Genomic DNA, 16806 nt, shown 5'->3' on the forward strand with positions numbered 1-16806 from the left:
CCCGAGCCCGCGCAGAGCTGCGCCTGCGCACACCCGCTGACCTCGGCTGCGCGCTGTGGCCGCGCCTTTTGCCCTTTTGCGCCTGCGTGTCCCGGGCCGCTTCACGCCTCACTGCGTAGCCCTGCCTTCTTCGCCGTCTAGGGGCCGGAGACCGGGGCCGGATACCTTGGTCAAGCGGGGCCCACCAAAGGAGAGCCGGGAGGGCAGGGAGATTCTCGGTACAGGGATGGGGCTGAGGCAAGGCAGTGGGGGAAATGGATGCGAGGTATCATTTATTTTCTTTTATTTAACTTTAAGCAGGGCTTGAGCAGAAAGAAGAGCTCAGAGGAGTGAGGCAAGACCAGCATCAGGGCGTTCGATTCATCCAAAGCTCCCCGGTTACCCGTCCCAGCCCAGAAGGGCTTGGAGTGGCCTGCCACTCCAGGGCAATGGAGAGCATGAAAGGCAAAACTTGGGACCCGAAGAGTAATGTGGCTGCAAAGGGGCCGTCGTCGTCGGGCACCCCGATCAGATGGGCGCATAATAAATACACCTCTGGAGATAGTGATGGAAACTGAGGCCCAGTAGATGGAGAGAAGGAAGTGAGGATGAGGCTTCCTGTGGGGCGATGACGCAGAGGGTACCTGGAGAGGTTTGGCATAGGGAACGTTTTCCTGAGTGGAGGGAGACTTCATGGACTTCTGCCAATAGGCGGGATGATTCTCTCAAACTGCCGCTAGATGGTGGTGCTGTTCTGGAAGCATTCCAGTGGGACCCAGAGCAGGTCTAGACAATGCTTGGCATTCCCTCCCCCCTCCATTCCCCTTAAGAATTTGAGGCTGGATGGGCGATAAAAGCAAAATATTCTACTTCTTTAACATCCATAAAATCAAAGGCTAGGGGGTGTGGGTGGAAAGGGAAAGGAGGAAAGTCATGAGCTGTCCAACCCAAAGTTCCAGTCAAACTCAGAAGAGGCTTCTGTTCCTGCCCATTTCCTGTCCTTTGTCTAGTCAGCTCTTGGCTGTCTCCAATATGTACCCACCCTGGTTTTCCAAGCTCAGAACCATCTTTTGTAACACAATCACAGTTTCACAAACCCCAGGAAGGTTCCATGTGGAGAGAGGCTAAGTTTCGCCCTTGCCCGGGGGATTAAGACACTCAGAATATCTCCTTGGTGTAAATGGAAGACACCTGAGGAAAGGAAGAAACTCTGCTCAGTGAAGAACAGTCATGCAGATACTCTGATGTTACACCCTCCCTTCTCCAGCTCAACCTTCTTTTCTGCTTCCTATAGGGACTTAGGTATTCTGTCCTTCATTCCTCAGCTCTGCCTCAACACCCAGGCTTCCAACCCCCTGTTGTAGCTCCCTCACCACTGCCCCCAGGTCAGAGATGTCCTGGTCTTCTCACGGCCGCCCTCCACTGCCCACACGGCTCTCACCTGCACTGTAGCAGCTATTGTAGGCCCAGTCCGGGTTGGAGGGCATACTTCTTATACATCGGAATAGAGTCTCTTGCCTTCCCTGGCCCTCCCGAGACACCACCTGACCCATGGTGAAAGTCACATCATGAAACAGGACCTGGCAGGGAAGGGAGGAGATGTTGAAGAAAATAGGATGGCATGGCTCAGTTCTGGATGGCCTCAGGAGCCCTGTCGAGGGAGCCAAGGAATGAAGAAGGGTCTTCTAAGTTCAGTGTGCTCAGGGGTTGGGAACCCTCAGTACTGGGGCATACAGGCTCTGGGAGAACAAGACTCCAGGCCCCCAGGTGAGGCTCAAGGTGTGTTTGGGGTTACCTGGCTGTACAGCAGATAAACTCCAGCATCCCAGACTCGAACAACATATCCTTGGGCCTCCAGGCCTCTCCCACGCCTTAGAGCTGGTTGCCACATCACCTCTGTCACATCAGAGTCCTCTGGAGGTGAGGAGTATGGTAGTCAGGATTTCTGTGCACTCTCAGACACTTTTCACCTCTAAGATTCTCTTGGGCCCAGGTGCCAGCCCCACAGTTCCCGGATCTTGCCCCGCCCAAAAAGCCATTATATAAAATAGTGCTCACCTTTGGAGGTGATGTTAATGGGAACAAGGTGCAGAACTGAGTGCTTTTCTGAGGAGAGAAGGAGAAAATCTCAGCAGTGCCCACTACTCCGGTTGCCCTGTTGCCAGCCCTCCACCCCCACCCTGACTCTGGGTATCAATCTCCAAATCCCCATGCATCTTGATCACCTCCCACCCCTGCGGCACCCCAGAGGCCTCACTCTTCTGTTTATGGGTGAGCACTGCTCTCCTTCTCCGGGATCTCTCCCCATTCTCCCGGGCTTCCAGGGCCTCAGGGCTCTGCTCAGGGAAAGAAGGTCAGGGTTAGACTAAGATGCAAGGGTCCCAGACAGCCTTTCTCCTCAGCCCTCCCCCGCCCCAGGAATGCCTCACATCTCATGCACCTTTCCCCAGCAAGCTGAGTCTTGGTGCTGGCTGTTCTCCAGGATCTGTTAGGTACAAGAAGCATTAATCTTTAACAGTTTCCTTTCCTGGAATGGCTGCTCCCTTGACCTCCAAACCTGGGACCCTCTCTTGCACCCAGTCGAAACTTTACAGATCAGGAGGCTGGAACTGAGGCCCACAGATGGCCCTGCCACCCATCTTTCTCTCCCAGGCACCCTTCTCCCCTCACTCACCTGCTCCCGGAGGCTCAGCCATGGATACCCTTCCCCCTTCTCGGAGGGCCCTCCAGTCCTCTGCAGCCGGGTCACCTCTCTCCTTAGGGTTTGCAGCTCTGTTTGTTGGGTCAGCAGAGCCATGGCACAAGCCACAGCCCCCAGAGCTGCCCCCCAACTCAACCAGAGGGCAACTGAGAGTGCCGGCTCTCGGACCGGGCCCCCCATGTCTCCCCGGGGCCCTTTGGGGGCTAGCAAGGAAGGAGATGAAGCTGGCATGAGCTGGGGACCCTGCCAACAGCTGTGGTCTCAGGAGTGGGGTGGCAAGGAGGTGGCGGAGAGGGTGGGGGTGCAGGCGGTGGTGCAGAAGGGAAGAAGGGCGTTACGCAAGGGAGAAATAAAAAGGAACTTGAGAATAAAAAGGAGGGAGGAGGAAAGCAAGCTCGGGGCACTGTTGGTGCTCCTGGCACCCCGCTGTGGGGCCAGTGTTGTCTTGAGACCCCTCACCCTCCTCCAGCCTCAGGAGAATTTGGTGTCAGTCTCTCTAGGAAGGACGGGGCTGCCAGTGACACCCAGGAGGAGCGGCCAGAGCACAGGAACCCTGGGGCGGCCCCAGAAGTGGGGGAGGGAAGGTTGGCTGGCTGTGGGGCATGGTGCCAGGAGCAGGGATGGAGGGACAAGCTGGGCAGCGTTGAGGGTCAAGTGGTGAGGGTGGAAGACCCTCTGGCTCAGGCATGGGAGAGATCTCTGGGGAAGTTTGCTAGGAATGACTGAAAGTGGGGAAGGAGGGAGGGGGTCGGTGGGAGGAGAACCAGGGTCGCGGAAGCAAGAAACTGGCTGAGTTCTGGGGTTAAGGCCAGGCCGGGTGTGTTGGAATAAGGCCTGCACTACTCCCTGTGCTGAACTTGGCAAGCAGGACTTCCTGTTTCCCGAGAAAAGCTCTTACATAAGGCTCTGGACAAAGAGAGAAAGAGACAGCCCCAAGCACCCTACCACTGTAGGATTCCTCCCCTGGACCCAGGGGCCCAGAGTCCAGTGTTCCTGGGCCCCAGCGTCCTGCATATGGACCCTGAGCCCCCTTCCAGGCCTGCTCCCACCCCACATCCCAGCCAGGGCTTGTGCCAGCACCTGCTGAATGTCCCGAGGCTGCCAAGAGGAAGGGCCCCTGATCCTCCCAGCCAGGGATTCCCCGCAGGAGGAAGCCCGCCTCCTAGGTAAATGAGGTTGCTCTGCTGGACCTTGTGCAGAGGATTGATTTTTTTCCTGGCAGTTTGCCTTTCCACTCTCTGCTCATGCCTCGGGGGTTGGAAGCATGTGGGTCCCCACTCCCAAGCCTGTACATCACCCTGGAATTCCAAGTGTCCTGCCCCCCACTCCCCAATGCCCAGGTCCCCTTCCCATGGCCCTCGGCTACACTGAGAATGTCCCCTAAGCCCCAATAAAGAGAGAGGCCATGACTTATTCTCTTTAATATCCACTTATCAACATTTTGTCACAATAATAATAAAAATAATATCTGTTTTAAAAATCCACAGGGAATTAGGGGAGGAGCTTGTCTTGGTCTCTGACCCCTCACGCTCGGGAACTCCTGGCCTAGTCCCAGTCTCTCTGGCATCCAGCCCCTCTTTGTGCCTGAAGAGGGGTATTCAGGACCCATCCTCACCCAGAGTACAGTATACACAGTGTCCTGGGGGGCTGTGGCCAGGGCAGGGAGCCAGGAGATAAATGGGGGCATCAAAAGATCAGGGGTTTGAGAGCTAGAGAGGTGGAGACCCAGAAGTGGGGGAGCTGTCAGAGTCGAACGGGAGTATTTATGTGGTGTGGAGAACACGTGAAGCCCTGGCAGCCTACAGAGGGAGGGGCAGGTCTGGGGGGAGGAGCAGCTTAGGGTGGGGCAGAGGGGACTAGGGTGCTCAGAGAGCTGTTGTGGGGAACTGGCAGCCTGGGAAAACCACCATGAGACCAGGGCCCCTCAGTGAACTTGGAAGAGTCCAAAGTAGGTGAGGAAGGGGGCGGCCTTGAGATGGGCCCAGGGGAGCGTGCGGATCCGCAGGGAGGACCCTGGCCGCAGGGGCAACAGCCCAGACACCTGGCAGAGACGGAGCTGGGGCCCGAGGGAACTAGCTGCCGTGGCTGAGAACTCTTCCAGGCAGCGCAGGGCCAGCGTGTCATCCACCAGCAAGTCCAGCTTCAGGTAGACAGCCTTCCCCTCATCAAAGTGCACCTGGGGGGCGGGGGAGGGAGGGCAGAGTCCAGGGCTCTGCTTGCCCTCGTTGTCAATTTCACATCTCCTTGAAGACTCAGGTATGCTCTCCAGCCCAAATCCCAAGCTTCCCCCTCCCCACCTTTAGCTTGCCCCCATGCCCTAAACCAAACCCTTCTCCCTCAGTTCCTGCTTTACCCATGGAGCCAGGTGGGGCTTACCTGACAGTACAGGTAGTAGAGCCCAGCCCGGATGACTATGAATTCCCCGCTCTGGCGGTCATAGCGCAGTGGGTTGGAGCTGTTGATTTTGGCCTCCTCCCAGCCACTCACGGTCCCGTCTACACCTGAATGTGAATGTTCAGAGATAGGGGAAAGTCCATTTACAGGACTTCCTTACACTCTCCAGGGATCCACTGAGTTTATAAACCTTTGGGGCCCACTTTACCCAGAAGATAGATAGATGGCTCAGGGGAAAGGAGGAGCCACTGCCTATGCCCATAGTGTAACAGGAAGTTGTGTGAAGGAATCCAGCATATATGACCAGAACAATACAGAGCAAGCTGTCACCAGTTACTTCTGGGGAGAAGAGTAGGTTTGAAGAAGTGTGGGGGCTTTTATATTTTGGGTCTATATTGTTTGCCTCTTTTACTTTAAGAATGTATATATACAGTGCTTGAATCATACACCGCTTGAATTATTTAAATTAAAAATAGTAAAATGGTACCCAAATGTCCATCAACTGATGAATGGATAAGGAAAACTATGGTGTACCCATACAGTGGGATATTATTCAGCCATAAAAAGAAATGCTATGGTGTGGATAAACCTTGAAAACATTATGCTAAGTGAAAGAAACCAGTTACAAAGGACCACATATTATATGATTTCTATGAAATGTCCAAATAAGCAAATAGAGAGAGACAGAAAGTAAATCAGTGGTTGCTTAGGGCTGGGGGGATAGAGGAAATGGGGGTGATGGCTAAAGGGTATAGGGTTTCTTTTTGAGATGATGAAAATGTTCTAAAATTACTGTGGCTGCACAACTCTGTGAATATACTAAAAACCATTTAATTGGACTTTAAATGGGTGAATTATAATGGTATATGAAGTATATCTCAATAAAGTCATTACCAAAAAAAAATCTGGGCTAAGTTAGCTGTGGATTGTAAAGAAGATAAATAGTAAAATGACAGAGCAGGGTATCAAGTGGTTTCCCAGGCCCTCCGTGGGCCACTTGGGTCTACCTCTCCAAGTTACTCTCCTCCACGCCTCTCATTCACAAGACTCCAGCGCCCTGGCCTTCTATCTCTTCCTGCCGTGCACCAAGCTCCTTGTCCCTGCAGAGCGTGTGACTGCTCTTCCCGCTTCCCTCTTCCCAGAACACTTGCACCTTCTGTCAGTCAGGTCACAACTCCTCTGAGACACCTTCCCAGGCCACCCAGTTTAAAATAGCCAGTCCCAGCCCTGCCTCCATTAAGCTCTTCAAGTCACCCTGTTTCTTTCATAGCCGCCACCAACATAGGAAATCATCTTGTTCATTTATGTTTGTGATAGTTTGGGGTCTGACTCCCCTAAGAGGGCAGCGACAGTGCTCGTATTTACCACTGTATCCTAGAGCCTGGGACTGGGCCTGCTCTGAGCGGGTGCCCAGCAAACACTGGTGGGAAGATGAAGGGAATGAGGCGAACATGGCTGACAGCTCTCTTTGTTTGGGTCCATAGGCCTCCCCACCCCCATCCCCACCCCCGGCCTGGGGCCTCACTGGCTTCTTCTCAGTGGCCTGGGCAGCTGCCTTACCCAGTCCCTCACCCTCCACCAGCCCCAAGGCTCTGTTCTTGTTACTTTCTCAAGGAAAACATAAGGCTTGCTGAGCATTTTCATTCCCACCTATGAGTTCCCTCGGCCTTTACCCTGCAGACTCAGATCTGAGCCTCCAGCTCTGAGGTTTCCTGACCCTCCTCTCCCTGCTAACTGCTGCCACTGGAATAGCCTTGGGCACCTCAAACTCATCTTGACTAAAACTGAGCTTGGCCCCTCCAACCCCAAACTTGCTTTGCTGTCTGTATTCCACATTTGGCTCCTGGTTCCACCTCCCACCATGTAGCCAAGTCTCCCTCTTCTTTACCAACTTTATTCACCAATCACCACTTCCTGCAAATTGTCCTACCTAAATAGCTCTGCCTTGTCTCCCTCCCCAGTCTGGCCTCGGCCCCTTCTCACTGGGACTCTTCTTGGCCTCCCTCCCCATTGGACGTCCTGTTTCCAGTCGTATCTGCTCCAGTCTATTCCCTACACACGGCCACAGAGATGTTTCTAAAATGCAGATGTGAGCCTCAGAGTAACTTCCAGAGTCCATTTGTGACCCGGCTTCCACATTCTTCTCCAGCCTCATGCCCCATCCTGCTCCTCCAGCACTTCCTCCTTCAGCCACACTGAGCCTCTCATGGTCGCCCAGCCTCATCATACTCTTGGCAAACTCGGGGCTTTTGCAAAAGTGGCTCCTTCTACCTAGAACGTCCTTGACCCCTTGTCCATCTTACACTCATGCTTCAAGGCCCACACCTTCGGGGGAAAGGAGTCCCCAACTCCATTGTAAAGTTGTCTTCCTCTATGCCACTGTGTACCTCTGGCTATTTCTATTATTGTTCTTGTCATAGCATAATGTAATTTACAAATTTATATGCTTGTCTCCTCTCCTAGACAGTAATTTCTTGAGAGTAGGTCTGAGTATTATTCGCTGTGGGCACTCAGCCCAGTCCTTACAAATAGCAGGTTCTCAGTGCCTGTGTGTTGAGTCAATGCATGAATGAATGTCTGGGTGACTGCTAAAATAAGTGGTCCATACAGAGGGGAGGAAGGCTGGTCTGGAGCATGAAGAGGAGAGGAGAGGAAGAGGGAAGGCATTCCTGGCTATGGAACCAGCTTGAGCCAAGGCTGGTTGTGGCCAAAGGGCAGGATGTACCTGGGACCGTGGTGTCACTCAGTTTCACAACCACAAACCTCAAATCGACATTCCTTACTGTGTGGTAATCTTCCTACTTTCCCCCACTAAGCTTGCTTTTGCACTCTCCAAGATAAAGATTTTGTACCATCTCCTCAAACCTCCTGCCCCTGTCTCCCTCGTTCTCTGGAGGACCTAGAAGTCATTAGACAAGGGCTCCCTCATGTCCCCCCACCAAAACTACAAACCGACCTGTTCCCACCTCTCCTTTGACCCTCTTGTTATGATGGGACGATGTGTTCCTCTCTTCATTCTGGGTGTGGCCTTCCTGGGTGTGGCCTTGCAGGTTCCCCCCACCCCTACACCAGCAATCGTCTCTCACACAGACCATGGCCAGTACACAAGGGCACTCTAGCTGGGATCAAATCCCAGCTCCACCACTTAGTATCATCATGACCTCAGACAGTTAAATAACCTCCATCTGTAAAATGGAGATGATCAGAATAGCTTCCTTTTAGGACTGTTGTGAGGATTAGATGAGATCAAACACTCGACAGATGTTAGCTGAGGCTCATGTAGTATTGCTTATCACTCAAAGGACTGAACTTTTCCTTGATCCACATCCCCCTCCACCTACTGGCCCATTTCTCTATTCCTGTCAGAGAAACTTCTGGAAGGGTTTATTACTGTCTCCAATTCCTATTTCCCATTTTCTCTTAACCCAATCCATGCTGGCTTCCATCCCAACTATGCCACTGAAACTGCCCTTGTCAAGGTCACCAGTTGACTTTAATATGACCAAACCCACCAGTCATTTCTCTGACCTCATCTCATGTGATCTCTCAGCTGCATTCAACACAGACAGCCACATCCTTCTGCTAGAAACTGTGTCTTCTCGTAGATTCCAAGACGCTACCCTTCCTGGGTTTCTTCCCCTCACTCTGGCTGCTTCTCAGTCTCTGCTGGGTTCTCCTCCTTTGCTCCACTTCCAGATGTCAAGAGCCTCAGGGCTTTGCTCTTGGGGCCCTTTTTTCCCTTGGTGTCTCATCCAGTCCTATAGCTTTAAATACCGTCCCTATGGCCATGGCTCCTGACTTGAAATGGCCTGGCCTGGCCTGAGTTAGTCTACTATGTCCAGCCATCTGTTAGTGGAACTCACTTGTTTATTATTGTTTATCCACTTGTTTATTATTAGATCTCAAATTTAATTATTAATTTACACACCTCCCAACCTATTTCTTTCCTGGTTAACCCCATCTTAGTAAATGGCATCATTATTCCCAAAGATGCTCAAGTTAAAAATCTAGAAGTCATTCCTGATTCCTCCCTTGCCCTCATCCTGTACATCCAATCCACAAACAAGCCCTATCTTCAAGCCACGTGCTGAGTCCTTCTACTTCTCTCCATCTCAGTTGCCAATGCCCTAGACCAAGCCACCCTCATGTCTTGCTTCCTGACCTGTCACATGGAAAGGCATTCCAGGTGAGGGCATTGTATGTGCAAAGTCCAGAAGAGGCAGACTGGTGGTGGTGGGGGGGGGAGGTCAGCCCCACAAGTGTGGAGAAGGCATAAGGGTGTGCAGGGAAAAGAGACTGAGACCAGACTATGGAGACGCTGGAAGCCAAGCAGAGAAGCAATGGAATAATGAAAGTGAAGTTTAGGGGGGCTTAACTTGGCAACACAGGTGGGACAGAATTGGGAATGGAGAGTGTCTGAAATGAGGGAGGGGCTAGAGACTGGGCTTGAGGTTTTGAGGTCGCAGTGCTGAGGTAGGGGCTGGGATGAGGATAGAAAAGAAGAGCAGAGACTAGAAACATTTTGGGGAAAATGATCAGAACATGGAGATTCACGGAATATGGAGGGGAAAGAAGAGGGAAAAAGTCAATGATGCTTCTTGGAGTAGAGTGAGGACTGAAGGAGGAACTGGGCTGGGGGTTTGGTGGGGGAATCTGCCTGGATTCCAAGAGGGGAAGGGGTCTTGCTGGGGTCCCATGCCTGGGTCACAGAGAAAGTCCACGTTTGAGAGCTGAGAGAACTGAGCCCTGAGAACTTTCATGAACTGGCTTCTGGGGTTCTGAGGCTGAAGGCAGGGAGAGGGGTGGGAAGTCAAGGTTTTGAGGGGCCCCTTTCCCAGGAGGCCAGTGCTGTGGGAGTCAGGGAAGAGCTCAGAGGTGGGCATGGGGTCTCACCCGCCTGCGCTCCGTCCTGTCCCGGTCGTGAGCGAACTGTAAGATATAAGACAGGGTTGGGGAGACCTGCCCTATCCCTCTGCCATCCCTCCGCCCTGGGCATGGCTCACCCAGCACCCACCTTCATAGTGAGCTGCAATCGCTCTGCGAGCCCGTGTTTTCCGGCCTTTAGCTGCTGCGAATCAAGGAAAGACAGATGGGCAAAGCAGTGCCCCCACACCTGGAGGGTTCCTGCCACTCCCCCAGCCCTGTCCCCTCTCAGAACCCTGGCACCCTTATTCTTGTCCAGACTCCTGGCATCAGAACCTCAGGCCTTATCTTCCTCCATAAGTAGAGTGACTATATAATTTATCATCCAAACTGGGATGCTTCTGAGAGCAAAAGAGGTGCTATTAATAATCACACTGAGGGGCCAGCCCAATGGCATAGTGGTTAAGTTTGCACGCTCTGCTTTGGTGGCCCGGGTTTGTGAGTTTGGATCCCAGGCGCAGTCCTACACACCACTCATCAAGCCATGCTATGGTGGCATCCCACATACAAAAAATAGAGGAAGATTGGCACAGATGTTAGCTCAGGGACAATCCTCCTCAGGAAAAAAAAAAAAAAGACCTATCATACCAAGTAGGCGAGGATGTGGAGCAACTAGAACTCTCATACACTGTTGGTAAAAATGTGAAATGGCATAACCACACTGGAAAATGGCTTGCAGTTTCTTAAAAAAAAATAAAAAAATAATCACACTGAAATAACAGGTGTAAGCCAGCACAGTCCAGTTCAAACCTGGATATATGGTCATATGGTCCTCCCATTCGTAAGTCTCTTTGCTTATTGGGGCCTACGCCTCTGACTCCTCCACCTGTTCAACATCAGAACGCCAGCAGTTCTCCCAACTCCTGACCATCCCTCCTGCATATTTGGGGCAGGGTCTGAAGTGAGAAGCAGGTCCATGTGATGGAAGAAGATTCAGAGTGAGGGTCAGAATTCTAGGTTCGAGTCTCAACTGGTTAGCTGCATGACTCTGAACCCCCCCCTTACTCTCTGTGCCCCAGTTTCTCCATCCATAAGTGAAGATAATGGTTTCTGCTCTGCCTGCTTTACGGGGCTGTCATGATGAACAAAAGCAATACTGAGTCCAGAAGCCACCACAGAGCAGCCTTTATCCTGAGGCTGGGATAAAGGGATGCTCACCACTTCTGCGAGGCCGAACCAGTCGTTTCAGTAAAGGCACGAGATCCTGGCTTTCCTCTGTCTGGGGATTCAGTTCCTAGGGGAATTAAGGTAGACCTAAACCAGGGTTTTGCCAGGGACTCCCAGAGACATAAACTGAGACTGACAGGGAGCCTGTCAGGAGAGGCAGCAGTGAGCAACAGGCACAGAAGTGTTAGGGAGGGAGGGAGCCCCTCAGCCAATTGTGGCTGGGGCCAAGGGGAGGCACATTCCTAGGGTCAGGCCCCAGCCCGCCTCCCCTTCCCAAGACCAGCCGCATCTTTCTTACCCCCAACCCCCACAGAACCAGCATAGACCCTGCGAGCAATTGGCACCTTACACACACCTACACCATCAGCGTGCAGAGTGGGTACGCACGCACCCTGCACACACAACCCACATCCCTCTTCCACAGCCGGCTCACATGTCTCATACTCCCACTTCACTCACAGCCAATAAGCACCTTCCTACTCAGGTGACACAAACCCAGGACAAACCCCTTACACACAGTTGTCACCCTCTCTCTCTCTCACATACCCACGCATGGCTGGTGCACACACACTCCCCACACACAGCTGGCACAGCCAGGGCACACTCTGCACCCTCAGCTTGCACACACTTCCCTTGCCTGGCAGCCTGCCGGACAGCATCCACACCCACTCACCAGTGGGTCCTGGTCCTCCTCTGCCACCAGCTCCCCTTGGGAAGGCTCCTGCTGGGAAGGAGGCAGCGTCACCGTGTCCTTCTCCACCTGACATATCACCCTCCACCCATCTTTCTGGCCCCTTGCCCTCAGCCCACCCGGCCCCATCAGCTGCTCTGCAGACTCCGCTCCTAATCTGCCCAGGGAGGGGTGTGCAGCAGGGCCTCACCTGGGCAGACAGCGATGCCCGGCTTCCCAGGCTGACCACGACCAGCAGGAGGCCAAGGCAGGCCAGCGCCAGGCCCAGGCCCAGCACGAGCGGGGCCAGCAGGGCGGTGCCCGGCTCCCCCCGGCGCCCCCTCCGCCTCTGGCTCCGACGGGCGGCCATGGGGGCGGGGGGCTGTTCCTGCCTCACCGCCCCCCCATCCCGGGACCCGAGGGATCGGGGGAGGGGGAGCCGGCGGGCGGATCGGGCTGGGGAGAGGGAGGGGCAAGGGAAACGGGGCGGGAGGGGGGGATGAGGACAGGAAGCCGGACACTGTGTGATTAAACTGCGAGCCCGGCCGAGCTCTGTGCGCAGAGCGGTGTGCGCGCCGCACCGAGTTCAGAGCGCAGAGCGAGTCCCGGCGAAGAGGCACACACCGCCTGGGCGTGTAAAAGCAGGGGCGATGTTTGTGTGAGTGTGCAACCGGCCGACATGGGGTGTGTGGCCGAGGGCTCTCCATGCGGACGGCAGGAGACAGGCGGCGGCGAAAGTAGAAATGAGCAGCAACTCCACCCAGGCCTGTGCGCTGGTGGTGAGGCTGCAAGACCACTGAACTCCTGCAGGTCCAGTGCTGGCCCCGCGGGATCACTAACTTAGGGCCCCAGACCAAGGTGACGAGGCAGTGTGTGGCTGGACTTCTCATTCTCTCAGTCAACATGGTTAGGGCCAAGGCCCATTTGGATTTTTATCGGCTGCACCTAAAAGACAGTACTCTCCTGCAAGTAACGGAGAAAAAGCCTGAGAACATCATTAACGTGGGTCGTGTTTTCACTTTTTTCCGCAAATCAATTGATAGTTGATTTAAACTTGAGCATCCTGCAACTAGAGAGAGCAAGCTTCCCTGGGCCCTGTGCCAGACTCCCCCCCTCCCCCATCAGTGTGTTCCCCAAATGCACTTCTCTGGAAGCACACGGGCCACTTCAGCTGATAATAGGGCTTATGTGAGCTCAGGGTGCAGCTACAAGAGCTCTGTAAATGAATTTGGTAAAAGCTGGGCTCTTTTTGCCATGAAAACACTCTTGTAAACAGTTAAAACCCTTGAAAGTTCACTTAAACTGTAATGTTCGCTTCTGCACATTTGCAGTGAAAAGTATTAGAAAAGAATTCTGTTGCAAAAGTAATAAACAATAGGGTAAAGCAGTGGTTCTGAATAAGGTAAGTCGGTGGAAGCCCCCATCTTATGGCTCTGCACTGTCCTGCCCTCTCCCCTACTACACTCCTGTCTTGCTGGTTTCCTTTCTGTTCTGGAACCTACTGAACTGCTTTTCTGCTTCATGATCTCAACACCTGTTATTGCTCTTACTTGGAACACTCAGACCACCTTCAACCCCAGCATTAAGTCACTCTGAAGAGAGTTTTCCAGATTATCTCCCAACTGCCCTTATTCTCTATTGTGGTACCCTGTCTTTCTTTCTTAGTTATCACAACTTGTAACATATTTGCCTACTATCTCCCCAACTACCTTGTAAAATATAAAGTTACGTATTTCCTGGTTTATGTGTTTATTGTCTGTCTCTAGAATGTAAACCCTATGATAACATTATTCATTACTACGTTCCTGGCACCTTGTCGAATGTTGGCTCCCCAAATACCACTACAACAGTCTGTTGATAAGACAAAGTTCATTGCTTACCCCTTGGCAGTCTGACAGTGCCTCGTAGGGAGATGGAGTGGGCAAGACCTCAACATTTATTGAGGCTTTGAAGTCTTCTCTCTCTCCCTTTTTTTTTTTTTTTTTTTGCTGAGGAAGATTAGCCCTGAGCTAACATCTGTACCAATCTTCCTCCACTTTATATGTGGGATGCCACCACACCACGTGGCTGATGAGTGGTGTAGGTCTGCGCCCAGGATCTGAGCCTGCGAACCCAGGCTGCTGAAGCAGAGCACACCGAACTTAACTACTATGCCATGGGGCCAGCCCCTACAGTCTGGTTTAAGGCTCGTCTTTCTATGCTGGGGTAGGAACAAGGTTGATTAGGGTTGGGTGAGTGTGATCCTTTAGAAGGATCGCAGAAAAATGAGGATTTTGAGTCTTAGGGTGCAAACTGTCAATTGATGCTTTCTGTTGGAGAGCTGATGGGTCTTCCAGGAAATTCCTGGAATAAGCAATAAAGTTGATTTGCAACATTCATCATAAATGTAAAAGTCTCTTGGAATACTAGTTATGCCAGTGAAGACAGTGGAATAGTCATGTGAATATAGATGTGAGTTGTGTGAGGGTACATGGTTTCTGTTCTCAACCTACTGCAGTGCCTTGCACATAATGGATTCTTTTTTTGTTTTAAAGATTTTATTTTTCCTTTTTCTCCCCAAAGTCCTCCATTACATAGTTGTGGGTCCTTCTAGTTGTGGCATGTGGGATGCCGCCTCAGCATGGCTTGATGAGCGGTGCCATGTCTGTGCCCAGGATTCGAACCAGTGAAACCCTGGGCTGCCAAAGCAGAGTGCGTGAACTTAACCACTTGGCCACAGGGCCGGCCCCTGGATTCTTAATAAACATTTGTTAGTTAATTAAACTGAAAGCTCCAAGGGGACAGGGACCACATGTGTCATCTTCTCCTCTGTTTATACTTGGTGCCTAGTGCAGTGTCTGGCAAACAGGGAGCACTCAATAAATATTGTTGAATGAATGGACCAGTGGATTCTAGTGGTTGACATTTGACATAGGGAGAAAGAAGAAGCACAAGAGACTTTGGTGGAAAGCCCAGAAGAAATTCTGGTCATTTTCAGGATCTCAATAACTTAATGACACTGATTTAAATTTAGTTTTACTTCAAACTTGTGACTTTCCTTTTTCCCTTGATACAGGGTTTCTCTGGCATTGTTCTGTGCTTAATACATATAGGTAGGGTTCCTTGGGTGCGTACAAATGAGATGAAGAAAGAGATGATGCAGTGGAAAGGGATTTTCTGAGGTTTTTTGAGCCAGAGTTAGAAACAATCAAGGAAAGAAGAATGAGATGCAAATTGGTCCCAGAGACTCTTTTCTGAGCCGGGTGAAGAGCTGAAGAAAATCTGAGGAGAGTTTGTTTGCAGTGCTGAGGGAAGCTGACCCTCCTCATCAGACCTAGAGCTGAGGAACGTCTTAATTTTTTCAGCCACAGAGGTCTGTCCCTGCCATGAACCCCCTTCCTTCAGGGGACCAAAGAAATCCCCAGCTGGAGAAGCCTGACCCACACAAAGGCAACACTGTGCTTTCTGAAAGCTCCTCAGTCTCCTTCCTCAGTTTATCAGCTCTCTCCTCAGCTCTGAGGCCAGGGTCCCCTGAAGCCAGAGCTCTGAGATAAACATGCCAGCCCTGTCTTTGAGACATGACCCTGATATTCAGCAAATAGTTCTTCGATTTCAACTGAACTTGATGTCGTGTCAGACATCTTGTCTCCAAAGAAATTGAATCCATTATCTGAGGGAAGTTAAGGCTTCTAGTATGAATGTTGGTGGTCCGGAATAAATGTTCCTATTCTGGTATTTGGAGTGCCCACAGTCTGGCAGGTGACCATCAGCCCTCCCTACCCCAATTTGGAAGCCTCTTTGTTGACATGTCCTATCTTGATCCACAAAAAATTTCTAGGCAGAGAGAAACCTAGAGGGAAAATAGTATAATTTACATAGCAGCAGAGGAAATCGGTATACCTAGGTAGTTCTTTATTAAATATTGCCAGTGATCACCATGCATGTGAGGAGAACCAGCAGCATGCAAAGATGGCCAAGATAAATAAGCAAAGGAAGTGACGCTGGAGGAAACCAATCATTCAGAATATGAAGAGAATTACCTAATATACTTCAAGAAATTCAAGAAGACGAAACATCCACAAAACAAGAATTGGATTATGTATGAAGAAGGAATAATCAGAGAACAGGAAATATTTCTCAAAGACTAAAAATGTGGTTGCAAAATAAAATGTTCAATAGAAACCTTAAAACATAGAATTGAGAAAAAAAATCTCTAAAAATATAGAGCAAAAAGATGGAAATCAGGGGAAAAGATAACCAACACAGAGGACCAATCCAGAGGGACTATACGGTTATTAGGATTCCCAGAAAATGAATTTGAATAAAATGGAGGAAAGGAAAATATCTTATAAAAAAATAAGAGATAATTCCTCCTTCTGAAAGGCATATCTTTATTCTGAAAGGGTTCATTGTGTGCTCAAGATAATGAATAAAAAATCCTCTATCTCTAGATACTTCCTCATGAAATTTCAGAGCATCAAGAATAAAGGGAAGATGCTAAAAGTTTCTAGAGAGAAAAAACAATCTCCAAAGGAACAAGGATCAAAATAACTACAGACTTTTTATCAATAACACTGAATCCCAGAAGATTGAATGGAGAAATGCCTGCATAGTTTTGAGAGAAAAGAATTTCTACTTAGAATTCTATATCTAGGCAAACTACCCCAAAGTGTAAGGGAAGGATAAAGACCTGTTCTGCCATGCAAAGTTGGCCTCCACACACCCTTTCCTAGAAAATTGAGGGTGTATTCCAGAAAATATGGGAGCAAACCGGAAAGAAGACAAAATAATATATAAAAATAGTGGCACTAACTCAGAAGATCAGTGAACGTACAAGGTGCCAGGATGACAAATGTGGAATGAGCTTAGTGATAATGAGTTCTAATTGGAGGAGGAGGCGAAATGGCGCTTGGATTGACTAAATGGTATGAATGATAACTTGAAAAAATAAAGATATGATACAAGTAAAGAATACAAGAAGAGAGAAAAGCAA

At 50.8% G+C, this 16806-nt stretch overlaps 2 protein-coding genes across 11 annotated transcripts; both read right to left on the bottom strand.

The window, feature by feature from the left end:
- Nucleotides 1-266: 266 nt before the first annotated feature.
- Nucleotides 267-3727, bottom strand: TNFSF13 (TNF superfamily member 13). Of its 4 annotated transcripts, XM_070482410.1 has the most exons (8): nt 2654-3043; nt 2420-2464; nt 2237-2315; nt 2038-2085; nt 1775-1893; nt 1421-1559; nt 1022-1170; nt 486-623 (listed from the first exon to the last, which is right to left on the bottom strand). In XM_070482410.1, exons 1-7 carry the CDS (start codon nt 2909-2911, stop codon nt 1061-1063), a joined length of 798 nt encoding a protein of 265 aa, XP_070338511.1. In that variant the 5' UTR covers nt 2912-3043; the 3' UTR covers nt 486-623; nt 1022-1060. The 4 variants fall into 4 exon arrangements, with proteins under 4 accessions (XP_014717030.1, XP_070338512.1, XP_044600812.1 ...); XM_014861544.3 differs by having other exon boundaries at nt 267-1170; nt 2654-3235; XM_070482411.1 differs by lacking the exon at nt 2420-2464 and having other exon boundaries at nt 267-623.
- A 359-nt stretch (nt 3728-4086) lies between these two features.
- On the bottom strand, nt 4087-12416 carry TNFSF12 (TNF superfamily member 12). Of its 7 annotated transcripts, none has more exons than XM_014861550.3 (7): nt 12046-12416; nt 11838-11885; nt 11156-11231; nt 10089-10142; nt 9968-10003; nt 5057-5181; nt 4087-4856 (listed from the first exon to the last, which is right to left on the bottom strand). In XM_014861550.3, exons 1-7 carry the CDS (start codon nt 12202-12204, stop codon nt 4605-4607), a joined length of 750 nt encoding a protein of 249 aa, XP_014717036.1. In that variant the 5' UTR covers nt 12205-12416; the 3' UTR covers nt 4087-4604. The 7 variants fall into 7 exon arrangements, with proteins under 7 accessions (XP_014717036.1, XP_070338513.1, XP_014717035.1 ...); XM_070482412.1 differs by having other exon boundaries at nt 10089-10139; nt 11838-11888; nt 12046-12333; XM_014861549.3 differs by having other exon boundaries at nt 11838-11888; nt 12046-12332.
- Between the last annotated feature and the right edge of the window lie 4390 nt (nt 12417-16806).

Source organism: Equus asinus, chromosome 13 (genome assembly GCF_041296235.1).
Source record: "Equus asinus isolate D_3611 breed Donkey chromosome 13, EquAss-T2T_v2, whole genome shotgun sequence".
Lineage (NCBI taxonomy): Eukaryota > Metazoa > Chordata > Mammalia > Perissodactyla > Equidae > Equus > Equus asinus.